The sequence below is a fragment of the Pempheris klunzingeri genome, chromosome 15, assembly GCF_042242105.1.
Source record: "Pempheris klunzingeri isolate RE-2024b chromosome 15, fPemKlu1.hap1, whole genome shotgun sequence".
NCBI classification, from domain to species: Eukaryota; Metazoa; Chordata; class Actinopteri; order Acropomatiformes; family Pempheridae; genus Pempheris; species Pempheris klunzingeri.
This window is the reverse complement of record NC_092026.1, coordinates 5433318-5449202: the sequence shown is the minus strand read 5'-3', so window position 1 is coordinate 5449202 and position 15885 is coordinate 5433318. Positions and strand designations below refer to the sequence as shown.

Genomic DNA, 15885 nt, shown 5'->3' with positions numbered 1-15885 from the left:
ATGGTGGTGGTGGTGACTCTGGCTCTAGCAGAGCCCCAGGAAGATCGATACCCCAACCCAAATAGAGCTCCACATTCCCTGCCTCCCAGTCTGCGACTTCTCCTCCTCTGGCACATTAATTGATCGTCTTCAACAGAGCTCTTAAAAGCGCGATCAAGCAGGCAGAGAATTTGTGGACCGCTTTTTCGATGCACATGTGGAAGTAATCTGAACAGTAGTGAGATAAGTGGCAATAGTCATGCTTTTGCATTACCACTGTAATTTTGGCCAGAGGGACATTTTTGCTTGTTTAAGAGCAGATGTCAGTTACATTTCTTGCCATGGGTCTCAAGGGGAATTAAAGTGAGAGGACAACTGCCCTTATAAATCCCCCATGCTCACAAATGTTCTGCATTACATCTGATAAACAAGGACCCTGCCTGAGAAGGGGGGCAGAGGACCATAATGTAAACACGACTTTATCTCGGAGTCCTCCTTCACAGCCTCCCCGCTGGCACTGAGATTAAGCGTGGGGCTGCAAAACGTATGGGGGACTTTCTTGTGAGAATATCTGTGTAAAGGACAGTGGCATTAAAGCTATGTGACTCACAGAAACGCTTCAGTGGCGAAGAACATGCGTATAATGCGGAGAACAAATAGGATAGGATCTCCCGTATTAATGTGCAGGATGTATGTACATTACACATTCACACACACTATATTTGTCTTGTGTGTGTCTCTTTCACATGTCGTGACTGTCTGCAAAGGCCTTAAGTTGCTGTTTAGAGACGCGACAGGCTGGACGGTGGTCACAGCTGCAACAAAAAAATCAGTAAGTTAATAAGACCACCATGTGAAATCTATGTCTCTGAATTCACTGTTGACTTTATCAACAAAACAAAATACCCAGCAGCCGCATTACTGCCTTTGAAAGAGTTCTGCAACAAATTAATAAAACGCCAACTGCAGACACCGTACAACTGCAGTTACAATTTCTCTCTCCCACTTCTGTACAGCTTGTCACCTCAATTTCAAGTCCTGGCTGAGCTACATAATATAGTATAACCACAGTCAGTTTGATTGTGATTTGGCATCAACGTTCATTACAGAATGAACTGAATAATTTAAGTTACTTCAGTTTAAGTTAAGATATAGAGGGTTGTTTTTTTTTATCCAGATGTGACACAAAATTCAAATGATCCAAAAGCTATTATTTCACACAGTTCCCTTATGTTGGCTCTTGTTACCATCAGCTTAAAAATTAATAGCTATTTGTCTTTTGAACGATGAAAAAAAAAAAAAAAAACTTTCCTTGGAACAGTGCCTAATCCAACAAAAGAGGAGGCTATGCAAGTGGTCAAGAGGAAACACGATAGAATAATATTTTGGGAAATGCAGATATGAACCAAAAACAACTGATAAGACCAAAAGAATGTTTTTTGTAAATATTGCAGCTGATAAAAGACTTTATGCAGGCTACAGATTTTAGATACTTAAAGTAAACCAAATATAGAAAGTTGCATACTGTAACATCCTTTCAGTAACAGTGAGGTACGAAATTGTCATTGATGCTGTACAAGTGATTCTAAATTAATCTAAAATAATCAATTAATCTAAATTACCAGCCCTTTTTTGCCAAAACAATTGTGCTCCTAATTTCACTTAGTGCACTGTATCATCTGTATTGTGTTTCACATGCTGTATGTATGTGTGTGTGTGTGTGTGTGTGTGTGAGAGATGAAAGGAGACACTGAGAAGGACAGAAACAGAAAAGGACTGAGTGAGAGTAAATGATTTGCTCTTAATTACCGCCTGCGTTTCTGTATGATGTCAATAGGCCTGTTGACAGCGCACGGTGATCCCCATATGTTCCCACTCCTCACAGTGATACTCCGCTCCACAGAGTAACAGAACCCACAGTTCGTCGGCACACTCATCTCTCTTTAGTCTACTCTCTTTAACTCGTCCTCACCCTCCTCTTCTCGGCTGCTCCACTGCTCTCCCTCTCTTGGTTCTCTTCAGCTTGTGCCTGCTCTCATCCCTGTGAAACCCGGCCCGCTTCCTCGTCTGTCTCGCTCTGTCGGGCTGTCCGGCTCTCCACGGCTTCCCAGGAGTTCTCATTACCTCTGGCAGGAGTGGACATCAGCTCTATGACCAGTGGCTCCAGCTCAGGATAACCGGAGTGATGTAATCCATGCTACTGTATGCTGGAGGAAATCTGCTTTTCCCTGGATGGTTTGAATAAATTTGGAGCGTATTCCTTCCTGAGCACCTGAATTCCTCTTGTGTGAGCTGCACCTTCCCTGCTGCCTGTCTGTGTGCCTTGCAGGCAGAAAAAGCTTTTCATCACTCTCAGCAGAGCTCCATTAATCGGTCCCCCATGTATATCTTGTCTGTGCTCCGGGTCTAAATGTGGCGCGACACTGCTGCCCTCTTCCCCCTCTCCCTTTCTGCACTCCCTCTCTCTCTCTTTCTCTCTCTTGCTCTTCTTCTGTTTCTCTCCCTGCTTCCTCCTCTCCCCTGTGGCTGCTACACCTTTAATCACAGAGCAAACAAAGACCTTTCCTTTCCCTGGGCAAACTTGCTCTCCTGCTCCGGTCTGTCACAGTAGCTCTGTGCTGTATATGTGCGTGTTTTTTTTGTCCCACAGAATGTGCACAGATCTCTGCGAGGTGTGTGCGAGCGTGCGTGAGTGGCCGAGCGCGCGTGCGTCAGTGAGCAGGCGTCTGTGCAGGCATGTGACCGAGCAAGTGTCCGTGTGTGTGTGCATCACACACAAGGGGGAACAAGTTTCAGAGTGAGGTCAGAGCTGAGAAAGGGGGCGGGATCAGAGCCAGCAGGGTTCCTGCCCTAATGTTTTAGCCATTTTAACTCCTTCCTACTCACTTACTCTCCCTCACACACTTACTAAACCCTACACTCTGGACAGGACTCTCCCTTTGGGCACAGCACCATTATCCTTTCCAGATGGAGTGTGTAGTCATGTGTGTGCATGCGTGCGTGTGTGTGGCAAGTATGTCTTGTCTATGTTAGGTAAAGAGATTGATGACAGGATGAGTATGATAGGGTATTATAGTAAGTAGCTCTTGCTGAGAACACACACACACACAAATACACACTTACCCGTATACAGTATGTACTCATACACAGGCTTAGGCATGAGCATGCAAGGTCACACATGGCCGGGGGCAGTGTATTTTTGAAGACCAGAAATGTGTAAAGTAAATATGAAACCTTAGCTGGTCGACCTTCTGTAGGCTTCATATGAAAACTTAAACAGGAAATATTTGACAAGAGATCAGCAAAATGAAACCGGGGCCATGAGTCTACAGGCTATGTTCCCAGAGACAGATTAAGCCTACTCTGGATGTTTAGACCAGAGAAGAAGAGTTTGTAAAATGTCACCAGGAGGAGCGTGTGCGTGTGTGTGTGTGTGTGTGTGTGTGTGTGTGAGAAAATCTAGTTAGTGGGGGGAGTGCGATCAGGTTTTCGGACTGCACAGCAGATGCTCTGATGTTGTAAAGTCTGTGTGACAATCTGTATATTCATGAAGTTGCATTGGGCATTGAATACTGGGTGGTGTCTTTTTTAGTCTTTCCAATAGCAGAAATACAACAGAAAATGTATAAAGAAAATAACTAATCAAACACAATGTTTATCTGCTCTAGTGTGTGCTGCAAGCACACTACTTCCAAAGCCAAGGAGCACATCATTAGCTAACTACATGAGAGAGCAGCCCAACTAATTAATCAACTAGCATATACTGTAAATAGTGAAGTGTTTCCCCACCGTGTGGAAGCTGCTCCTGGACGCTCTTAGGCTAACATAGCATAGAGAAGTAGCTCTGTCCTGCTTCGTTTTGTATTTGGGGAAGTTTACACCTCAGCAACCCAACTACATATGCATAGTGTTGCATATGCGCAGCACAACTGTCCTAAAGGCCTTTCCTCTTGTAACCTTAATAGTGAAAAACATAATGTGTGTAAAGTACAAACAAGTATGCAAAAGTTTTATGTTAGAATAAAGTAAAAATCAGATTTTAAATTTTTTCTAATTATGCCTTCAGAAAATGTAACTAACTAGTGCTACACTGCAATTCAAGAGCAAGGCTCTTTCTTTATTGCATGCATGGATCATCAACTGGTGAGGTCATAGACTGTATAAAACATGAGGGTGCAAACTGTTTGCCTCAACTTAGCTTGTATATTTAACATACAAGATATACAGCGATACATGTTTTTTAGTTTGTATGTAACCATCAAATTCGTATTTAAGGTCACTTTATCAACATTGTAATTTCACAACAGGTCAGCTGGAAACACTAAATCGAGAGAGGGCGTTTGAAATTAGTTCACAGAGCTTAATTAGCTCGCTAGCTAAAGCTGATAAAATCTTCCAAAACGGACATTCACTTGCTAGAAATGAGAAACTTGTATAGTCTGTCTGAAGTTGAAAACCCACTGTATGAGATATTTCTACGAATTTAGAGCGGAAAATTAGCCATCGAGAACGAAAAGCTTGGCAATCGTAGCTGGGCTTGAAAAACGCCCAATTGCTATAGAGTTCGCTCCTACACACTAAAAAACATTTCCATAAATGGATGTGCACTTCAAGCTACATTCTGCAGTATGACATGGTTCAATTAAATTGCCAGATCAATCAACAGCATCAACTCACCACCATGGAATTTGCAAATGTCAGGCAGAGAGACAACAATAGGTAAGAAAGGGAAGGAAAAAGCATGAAAACGAGGCTAAATAAGTATCTTAAACGTGAACCAGGACTCCTTCTAGAGGCCAGACAGTTTAAAATGCATCACAGGACCACTGCTCCATTAACAATATGAAAAAACTGGCTTCTATTTTTTTATATGACGTGGTTTTATTTTTCAACTTTACATTTATGCTGCAACATACTTCACGGACAGCTTATAACTGTGGTGCCTGCTCTAAAAATTATTTAACATAACCCTTTAATATAGTACAAAGGTTCTGTGTCTGTGGTGCTCGAGGAAAACTGCCATTTAAGGAAATCTGAAGAGGTGCACACACAAAAAGAGCCAATCATAACCGCAAACTGAACAGACCGATAATACTGCTGTATATTGCGACTTTCTGGGACCTGAGTTCAACAGCAACAGTTTATAAATCCAATCACACTACAACAATGAATTAAACGGGAGCTATATGCCTTTAACAGGATTGACCGTACAGGAAGAAAATCACAATCACGGGCCAATCACAATCATGTTCTGATAAAGAAACTCTTCAAGTCAAACCTGATATACTGAATACTTTCACTGTGTGTTACTAAGTCTCTCGGCTTAGTTTCTTGGCGCTAAATTCACACTTATCTTTTGCGAATAAATACTGTACATACATTAGAGTTTGGACTTGTAAAACTGAAGAATTTATCCCCAGTAGGATGCACACTGTCTGATGCAAACCGGATGAGAGGATGTTGCGAATTAAAATGTACATGTTTGTCATGACAGGAAAATCATTTTCATGCGCAGTTAGAGGAATAAAGTTCTTAAACAACATGGTTTAAGAGTCTTATCCTTGTAAACTAGAGCACACATGCACACACTTACTGACACACACACACACACAGACACACATAAACACACTCATTAGTTGGCAGTATACCAGAAGACTTCACAGTGTGCCATGTATCTGCGTCACTGTTGTGGAAGAGAGTGGATGTTTGAAGAAAGACAGACATGAAATGTTTGGCTCTGCTCAGGATCTTCACATCTCGTCTTTAGACAGCCGCGCTCTGAAACGCTGAAGGCTCGAGACGATGTGGCGAGGCAATCTCTAAAACTCATAAAACAGCGAGGCATCATATGTTCTGGCTGACCCCTCAGTTGTGGGTTTGATAGTCCTTTATTTGCAAAGGGGCCTCATGACATCATGTGTTGGCTACATGGAGGCATGGTGAGCATTCCTGGATAATGAGCTGTTTTGAAGTCAACGAGGAGAGCTGTGAGTCAGAGTTGTTGCCTGTCGGAGGACATACTGTCTGTTTGTGGTTTGTTTGTAAAGCAAGCTGACCCTGATTAATTGCCACCGTCATATTGTCCACTGAGAACCAATTATGTTTGAATGAAAGTACCAGAAAATTTGCAATAAAATCACATTTTGTAATGGCGTAATCAGGAGGGACTGACATTCCCAAGTACTAGAAATTGGTTGTTTTATTTTATAATAAAAGTTTTATTGACATTTTCTGGGAAAGGACTTATTAACTCATGTGGATTAATGAACACTGCATATTCCCCAAACCTGTCTGCCTCTGTAATCCAAAGTAAATAAGTCACTTTGTGCTGCTTTGTCTGAAAAGTATCAACAGTGTGATCGTCATATATATATATATACATACATACTGTATATATGTGTGTATATATACACATACATGTTTTTAAAAACACAGCTGCACAGAATAGGGTACACAAACACACCAGCACACAGCAAAACAGGCATATTCACATGAACAAGGGTGCTCATTTCCACTATAGTTTCTACATCTGTCACAGGAGGAATTATTCCCAAAAAGTGATTTTGCTTCCCTTAAAAAGACAAAAAAAATTCACACAAAAAAAACCTGCACAGCACAGCAATTCTGGTGATTTCAAATTAAAGGTGATAACTGCAGCAGAGAAGAAAAGCAAACAAACTAAAGCTTCTTCTTCGTGGTACAAATGTCATCTTAAACACTAACAGCAGCAGCACCAGGTGTGAGCATGTGGCTGTTACTGTTACTAGTGGCCTATTATTAACTCTCAGTGATGTCAAACGTCATGTTACAGCATGTACTGTAGTAAAGGCTATCAGTGTGTCGCCTCATGATTCATTACGCTGCCATCTGCTAGCGTGACGGTGGGGTTTGGGGCACGTCTGATTTGGGCACCGGTTGGATGACAGACTTGCGCGCACACATGCAAATGCACACAAACATGCAGCGACGTGGACGCACACTTTCAATGCACAATCAGATGGCAGGTGGTCACTCCATCAGCAGAGGAGTGTTTGTAGGAAAAACAAGGGCCATGAAGTGCTCAGTCACAGCATCTACGTCACCATTTCATCTAACACTAACCCTGAATAATGCAACCTAACCCATACAGTACACTCTGACCCTCTGTGTAGGCTGCAATCAGTGTGTGTGCACATGTTTTTGCATGGTTACTGTATATGTAACAGTAGGTGTAAGTAAGTCTGGTTGTACATGCAATATATCACTATCCCAGAGATGTAAATGTGTTCATCATGTAATAATGAATTACTGATCACTGGTTATTTAAAGTATACATATCTAAAGATACATTTCTTAAGTAAAAAAAATAGACTTTGGTTCTGCAAGATACTATAAAAAGTTTAAAAAGGAATCAAATCTTAAAAAATCTAAAAATAATTATTGGAGGTAAGCTGGTTGGTCACAATCCATATTATTATGAATTTAATGTGAATATTCTACTTTTTATAACATGAATGTGCCATGTCTATAATTAACAATAATTTGCAATGTCCCAGTAGTTTGCTTGCAATGGTATTTCCTCTCTACTACATTTCTGACACACATCTCATCTATTGCATACTGGTACCTCAAGTGGCCAACCTACAAACCACTCAGGTCGAATGTAACAAACCAGTGAAGCAGCAATATTGGGTGTCAGGTCAAGTTCATTTTGTCTATATAGTACAGAATCACAAATTTGTCTAAGAGGGCTTTACAGTGTCAACAACATACGACACTGTTAGTTGCAGTTCAGTTACGGAAAAATAGGGATAAACCACAGTCTGAATAGATGTGCAATGGGTGTCATGGATACAGAGTGTACAGTAAAATTACAATATGGTGATAATGAATGACAATATTCAGTGAGCAAAATTCAAATATAGAAAATATTTTGTGAATACTTATATGTACAGAATTAAAGAGTTTTACTGTGTAAAAAGTCCAACTCTTTCCAGCAGCCAGAAAATAGAGTTGCAATCTGCCAAACCACCACATCGTTATGTTTTCCTATATCCAACCGCTGCTGCGTGTGCAGCAGGTCGTGGCTCTCTCACTGTCTCTGAGCATAACTTAGTCCATTTCCCCCTCTAGTGGCTACAATTAACAGTCATCCACATACTGCTATATTCCACAGCACCCAGCAGGAGTGACAGCAAAGAAGTGGAGAATTTTCCCCCCCAGAAACAATAATAAAATAGGACAAAGCAACACTTTTGGATGAATCATTTTGTTAAGACTAACTGAATTACAGTTTTAAAAAAACCCAAAACATTTAAAATCACATTTTTTTTTGAGGTATCAATCTTTATAGTCTTACTACTGGTGCTACAGTTTCTCTGACCTTTGAATAACGCTGTCATCTCACAGTTTGAGTAGGAATTACTATATATCATAGATATGAATGTATATATAATATAGATACATTGATACATACAATAGAATAGAATTGCTAGTTTTGAACTTCAGCGCTGTGTTAGTGCTGTCCCCAGCTGCTGCTGCTGCAGCCTCAGAAATCAATGAGGCTCTGGAGGCGATTGGGGGAATCAGTCATGCTGAAAATATGGAGTACAGCTGTGACGCACACAGCAGCCAGCATGCCACAGCCACACAGGCCCTATTGACTAATCTGGGTGTGTGTTTGAGGTGAGGGGGGGACTGGCAGCTATATTGGGACCTCTGACATTGACACTGTTGCCCTTTGGTGAGATGGCCTCACTTGACACTTTTTTGTTTTCCTAATTATTCTTTCAGTCATAATCACTTTCAGTCGCTCTTCTCTTCTTTAACGGCTTCAGAAATATCTTTTTTGTCTCCTTTTCACGATGTAACCTCCCCATACTCTCGCTCGAACCTCCTCCTTCCAGTCATTATCTCTGAGCTAAAAGCAGCACTATCTCGACCCATGTCCTCTCTATCGTTTCTTCACCGCCCTCTCGTCTGTGCCTTTACCCTCTTTGTGTAAATTATCTCTTTTTCCCAGTTGGTCAGCCGTTGCATCTGCCTCTCTTGCTCTCACTCTTTCTCTACTTAAGATAAATGGCATCTTGTGTCACAAGCTGTACGGAGGCAGCACCAAGCACTATCTTCTCATGATACTGACTGAGAGCTCTCCAGCCTTGTCGAGCGTAATGCAGTGACACTGTGTTGTTTAAATGTGCCAGAGAAGCCATAAAAAACACTGAAAACATTGTTTACAAGGATACCAGTAGAGAGAGAGAGTGTGTGTGTGTGTGTGTGTGTGTGTGTGTGATAGTCAGAGGGTAGCATGAATAGTGCCCTGGTACCGTTAGTACAAGTGAGGATAAGAGCTGTCGCTATTGTGACGGACATCTGAATTACAAGAGACTGCTTTGTTTCAGGGTTTGTGTGTGTGTGTGTGTGTGTGTGTGTGTGTGTGTGTGTGTGTGTGTGTGTGTGTTGTACAAGTGCAGAGAAAATGAGTCAAAAATGTAACTACAACCTCATCTAATATTAAGCACTACTACTGCTGTAACACACTGCCGTTAATAGTATCTTCTCCATAACCATACAATAAATTCATTGTCTTTACTGGTGCTGAAAATGTTAAAAAAAGTTTTGAACTTTGCTTTGATCTGAAGCTCCAACAGTGACTCCACTTCACTTTTTTTTTTACCCAGGAAGCTCAATGTACAAATCAGGTAAAGAGAACAGTGGCTTGTTCTGTTCTCTTCTGCGCTTCTGTATCTCTGGCTGTGGTCTAAAATCTCCTACTTTGATCTCCTCATATGATCCAAACCGGCTCACGCCAGGAGGAGTTCGGATGACACTCGCGAGGCACATGGCTTATGCCCAGAGTTCAGAGAAGTTTGCCGCACCGCATTGAAAAAAAAACCCCACAACAGCTCTGACATGTTTTCTTTTTCTTTTAGTTCAAGGAAGAAGTGAGTGATTCCTCATTAATTTGTGAAAAGTTTATCTCTGATTGTGACCTTTCATATAGGGCCTCCAGATTCCTGTATGTCTGTCTTCTAGCCTTTCGTGACTTGAATCTGTTTTTAGTCTGTAAACTTACATAACGAGGTATCCTGCAGGGTTGTCATGACAGCTGTAGTAAATTTATTTTTTTTTCCTGAATCCGGCCTGGTGATTACACAGTTGTATCATGTTACAACTACAATTAAGTCAATCAGGCTCTTCAGTGTGTAGACAAGGGAGCGTGTTACAATGAGGGCAGTTCATTTGACACTTTTTTTTTTTTTTTTATTCCTCTGTGTTTTGTTTCCTAGAGGACAAAACAGAAAACAGAGATTAAATCTGCTCCATCTGCTGCTCTCATGCACAATTTCCCACAGTGCGCCAATATTTCTTCCGTTCTCTTATGAAACCCATAAGTTCTAAGCCACATGTGTCTAACATGGACGCCTCTGCCTGGCTTGGGTCCATGGACCCCAAGGAGTGCCATCAGCGGACAGGGCCATCGACCCGCCATGCCACCCCGAGGCCTGCAACGCCAACCACAGCACACCAACAGCAACACCCACCAGCCTCACCACAGCACACTCAAATTATGTGGCAGATATTTGGCGTTAGACAGCATATAAGTTAAATAAGGATACAAATACGGACTCACAACTAAATAAGTATTTGTTATCACTAAACAACTCAAACTAGCTTTAGTCTGACTGAGAGTTGCAAAGGGATTCATTTCCATGTCAAAATGTTTTCTATCTTAAAAAAGTTTTTATATGTCATGCAATATAAATGGAGCTGTGAGAGTTGGGTTTGACACATCACAACATCACGACTACACAACAGAATAAAACCTATAAAAGCACAAGATAAGCACCAACACAGTGCAATACTACAGCAAACAGAGCAGAGCAGCAGACTAAAATAGTCATCAGCCATCAGCTGATTATATTCCTTGCTCTGTAAGGACAAAAACAGGCACTACTTGCCAGACACAGAATCAAGTGAAATTCCCAATGTTCCCTGATTATCTGCAACCACTTGTATTATGTTGCCTTCACTGTACATTAGCAACTGTAATCACAATCACGACACTCTAGACACACAATCGGATACGTACCCAATGCAGGAATGCCTGCGGGTGGAGAAGTTGCCATGCATCTTCCTTGAAAAGCGAGAGTCTTTGTTCATCATTTTATTGGCAGGTTCAAAACGAGTTGGGTAGAGTTCAGAGGGGCATCAAGATAGCAGCTTTGGGAGGCGAGGGGTAAACAGAGTGAACTTCTGTGATGCAACCAAAACCCCCATGCTGTCATGAAATGGAAAGGAAAGCTGTCCAAAACAAAACAGCAAAACACAAGAGTGTCATCAGCTGTACCTGGTAAGAGGAAGAATGAAAGTGAACGCACTCAGGCCTGCTGAGCCCTCTTCTGTATTTGATAGATAGAACTTATTAGCTAGAAGCCATTCACTTCTAGGTCAGTGCAGAATCAACGGATCAAAGTGCATCAAACTGGAAATCTGCGGTTCAGCTTTTGGTCCCGGCATTAAGGATATGTCCATTTGTTTTCGCGGATAAAGAAGAATCAGAAAGGTTCAGCTCAGTGTGTGTGTGTCTGTGTGTGTGTGTGTGTGAAGAGCCTAAAAAGGCAAAGAGTCTTGGATGTTGGAAACCAATCACAGTGTTAGTAGGAATATCATCTCACTGACAGGGAGGGAAAGTATGGGGCCGAATCAAATCAAGTGAAACTGAGGATGGTGTCAGCTGTCAGAGCTCATCTGGGACTACTTCCTTACTCGTTCTCCTTTCAGTTCACCACAGACGTGCCAAGATAAACGCTTCTGTCTGGTGTTTTTTTCCTGTCCTCCTCCTCCTAAATAGGAAATAGCGAGCTTGAATTCTTCCAAATGAGCTGCAAACTGACAAAACCAAACTCCTTGACAACAGGCCCTGGGTATTTTCTGTCTTTGAAAATCAGGTCCGAAGACATTGACACAAAGCTGTCCATTTGAACATGGGGTTGCCTCTGTGATGCTACACCGCCAACAGATTGAGAAGAGTTATTCTTAGCGAGGGGAAAAAAGTGAGCTGGAAAGAGTGCTATAATCCCATCAGATGCTCCCCGGAGTGGGCCGTCCCATGTAGTCCCTGTCAGCGGGCCATAACAGACTTCTGCTCTCTCTTCTCTCCTCTCCTGAGAGTGGTGGGACCAAACTCAGGCTTAAAACAACAAACAACAACACTGTCTCCCCTGAGAACGAGAGAGAGAGAGAGAGAGAGAGAGAGAGAGAGAGATGTTGTGGAGGGAGAGGGAAGGGGTGGGGTAGAGAGAGATAGAGAGAGAGCAAACTGCACAAAGAGTAAAGATAAAGGCAGAGTCAGTAACAGTACAGAGGTTAAAGTGGGACGAATAGAGGTGAAGTGAAAGAAGAAGAAAAAGTAGACTATAAACTATATCAGAGTATATAAATACGAGGTCTCTACGTGTGCACAGTTCCTCTTTTCGTGTAACCAGCCTGCCTCCATGCCAGCAGCAACAATAGTGCCCTTGTCAATCAATACTTCAATATTGTGTGTGCGTGCTTTTTTCAAAATGTGATTCAATTTTCCTTTTTAATATCGAGTTCTCTTCTCATGCCATGATATAATCCATGTGATTCGCACAATATCCTCTTCAGTGTTAAACAAATATTTGGTGTCATCAAATACGTGACTGTGAAAATACTGCAGAGAATACATGATTAGTGAAGGATGGAAACATCTGAATTTTCATAATGTGGGGGGGGAACAAACAGGAAGTGTCTGTTACAACACGCCTTAGGTTTATTACTGTCTGTGATAACTATCAAGTTAAATTGTCTGTACTGAAGCTGGGCCTAGAAATACCAGCGCTCACTTAATCCACTGTGAAACACAATCACTTAACAACAGCCAGCTACATGGAAAAAATCTGCAAGATAAGAAAAAGGCCTTTATCGGGATAAAACTTTGTATACAGAAGTACATGCATAAATCTATCACTATCTAAACCATCATTCTGTACATGTGCTACCGGAAGATGCATGTTGTATATTCGTTTTTATGTTTGTGTCCTGTAATGCCAGGAGGGATGGGTCAAACATATTAAACTAAAGTTGCCAAACCTATTCTAGGAATATCAAAAAGCTCACACACAGCATCGCACCAGAAAACCCTCAGGACCTTTTTAAACCTCCTAAAATATGAGGAGTCACGCACAGTCACACACTCGATCTACTCTGAACCATCACAGAAACAGCAGATCCTCATGCTTCATGCCCACATGAACAACATAGCAGCCTCTAGTGGAAAACAACAGGAAATGCTACGACAATACTCATTCAGAAACTGTCTGAGAAACACCCTGAACATAACCTGTGTTTTTGCCCCAGTACTTGTACTGTAACATATCAATCAATATACTTTATATACCTGAGTGAGAGTGGGAGTGCTATTTTCACAGGCTCATTAAGACACTTACTAAAAAATCTCAAACTACTCTAAATTGACACAAAAGGAATGCTGAAGTGGGATTATCACCTCTAACGATTCAAAGCTGTCTGAAGAAATGTTACTGATTTACAACTGGACCACATGATTTTCTATAGATAACATTTTATTTATTGAATAATATATAATCACTGGCTAAACCACTTAAAACCACACAGCACAAACATTTTATATGAATGGAACTCTTCTCTTTTCCTTTTCTGACATGCATCACTATATCATCACACTATTGTGTAGCATACCTAATATCTTATGATTACAAAACAAGGCATGCTCTGGCTTTTATAGCAGGCCTATATAGTTTTACATGCAGTATATGCAGATCTGTTATGCAGCCAATATTCTGTAAAAGCAGCAGTTTAGTTACTACTGTTAACTTTGCTGTATTCACTTAGAAGACAATACCCCGTGATCAACTACAGAGGCAAAGAGCTGAAGATGACCATCAAGTATAAGTGATAATTTTTGTGTTTGTTTATGCTCTGTCAGCCCAGAAAATGTTCTCAATTTATCAATGAAAGACATGCAGGAAACTGGCGTTCATCCCAGAGCTGCAATTTTCATGAAATGTTTTTCACAAAAAAATCAATTTGACAGGGTGTCTCTGGAGTGGAAAAAGAGGTTTAATCAACTTAGACGCTAAGTGAAAATAACATTGTGGGTATGTTCTATATTTGAGCTGCCTGCGACATTTATTTTCCGCTGGACCCCCAGTTTGTTTAATTCCTGCTCCTTGCCAGCCCTCCTGCAATAACTCATCTGCGTCCATTTATTTCAGCTCTGACATTATGGGACACTGCACATACCTTGCAGAGGGACACTTCCAATGTCCTGACCTCAGAGCTGTATAATATAAAAGTTCTGACATGTTGAATATCTGTGTTAGACTGCAAGCTTGAGATCCCCTTGACTGAGCGTTTGCCCTCTAATATTTAGATTTTAAACAGACACAGTGAAATTGATGAACAGTTTGGCTGGAGAGTTACAGTAAACCTTGGAAAAGAAACCAATGTCTGCCAATCCCAAATCCAAGACCATTAAACGCCTGGGGGAAAACGACCCCCCCAATGCTTGTTTATAAAGGTGAATGAACTTGTAAACACTTTTTGAGTTCTCTCGTAGGCACTGGCTTCTTTGGGAATGTTTAATACGCATTTCTTGCCAATAAAAGTAAGGAAAGGTTTTACAGCACCAGCTAGAGTTTCTCCCAGGCTTTTAATTTTATTTCACTGAGGAGGAGGTCATCGAACGTCACAGCAACATGTTGTAGACACCTGGTAACAGCCCAGAATTGCTAGGTGCCTACATCTGAGTGTATATATGCTGAGGAGTGAAGGGTAAACATTGACAAAGAGATAACAGGCATGTGCCTAAAAATTGGTTTTACAGTACTTTACAGTGTTTCCACAACATACTCTTCCTTTGAGGAAGCCTACAGACGTATTTAACGCACCAACAAAGGCATTACAGTGCCTCCGTCGAAACAAAAAAAGAACAAATATCCATCTGTTTGGAAATCCATCCACACACATGCGTGAGGCTCTGTTTATTCTACCTCTCTCAAGTTACGGTCAAGTATTGTTAAATTGATCGTATGACTCTCGGGCCAGGACTGATGCAACAACGGCTCGTATAACTAAAGCTATGAACAGGTACAACAGCAGAGGTGGCAGACGGCCAGACATCTGTGCTCATTACAAGCAAGAATTATGACCACTGTAGTGGAAGAAAATGAAGAATAAATAAAATTATGTTTTAAGCTCAGCAGGAAATATCCCATTACAAGCTGGGGGTGCGCTTCATTTTCGTGCTGCTAAATTAAAGAGGTTGGTTTGTGGTTGACAGATTGAAGTATTTGCTTGACAAAGACATGGAACAACCAACTGAGATGTGTGTTTACTGAGATGATGGGGAAAAAAAAGAGCTTTGGAAAAACACATTCACCTGTAGAAAATTAAGCACCACAACCACAACTTTTACTATTGACCTTTGCTTTTCAGTAAAATCCACTGGGGTACCTTGTGAATCTAATGTGTTTTGCAGCTATGAATTAATTAGAATGCAAATCAATCATAATCAAAAGTACAGTAACATCACACAGAACAGCAGCAAACATCCTGCATCTGCTGTGCAATATTCTCAGTAAATATCAGCTGGTCCATTTATGGAGGATGAAACAGCACCTTTACAATCCTCACATTGTGAGAATTTCATTTAAAGCACGAGATCTTGAGCATCTTGTGCTCAGGATCAATTTCATAACATAAGCTTAAGGGCAACCATTTTTGTAGTGCAAGAGGCTGCTGTCTACACAGAAGTAAACCAAAAATACATCTGTAGCTGAGCAGAGTTACCCTCGGCCATGAGACAAGAACCATGTCCTACTTCAACAAAACACGCAGACTCACTGAAACATTAACCGGCAA

The 15885-nt window shown here is 41.3% G+C and overlaps 1 protein-coding gene across 4 annotated transcripts in view; it reads right to left on the bottom strand.

Annotated features, from left to right (window-relative positions):
• Window positions 1-15885, bottom strand: part of pde4ca (phosphodiesterase 4C, cAMP-specific a) — a 45989-nt gene that overhangs the window by 25027 nt on the left and 5077 nt on the right. The window contains exon 1 of one of the 4 annotated variants that reach the window (XM_070844408.1): window positions 11051-11244. The exons of 2 other annotated variants lie outside the window; for them this stretch is intronic. In XM_070844408.1, the coding sequence (XP_070700509.1) occupies window positions 11051-11124 (74 nt within the window). In that variant the 5' untranslated portion in view covers window positions 11125-11244. Of the gene's footprint in view, window positions 1-1788; window positions 2404-11050; window positions 11245-15885 lie in introns of those variants that run through there. One more of the 4 variants, XM_070844407.1, reaches the window with a different exon arrangement.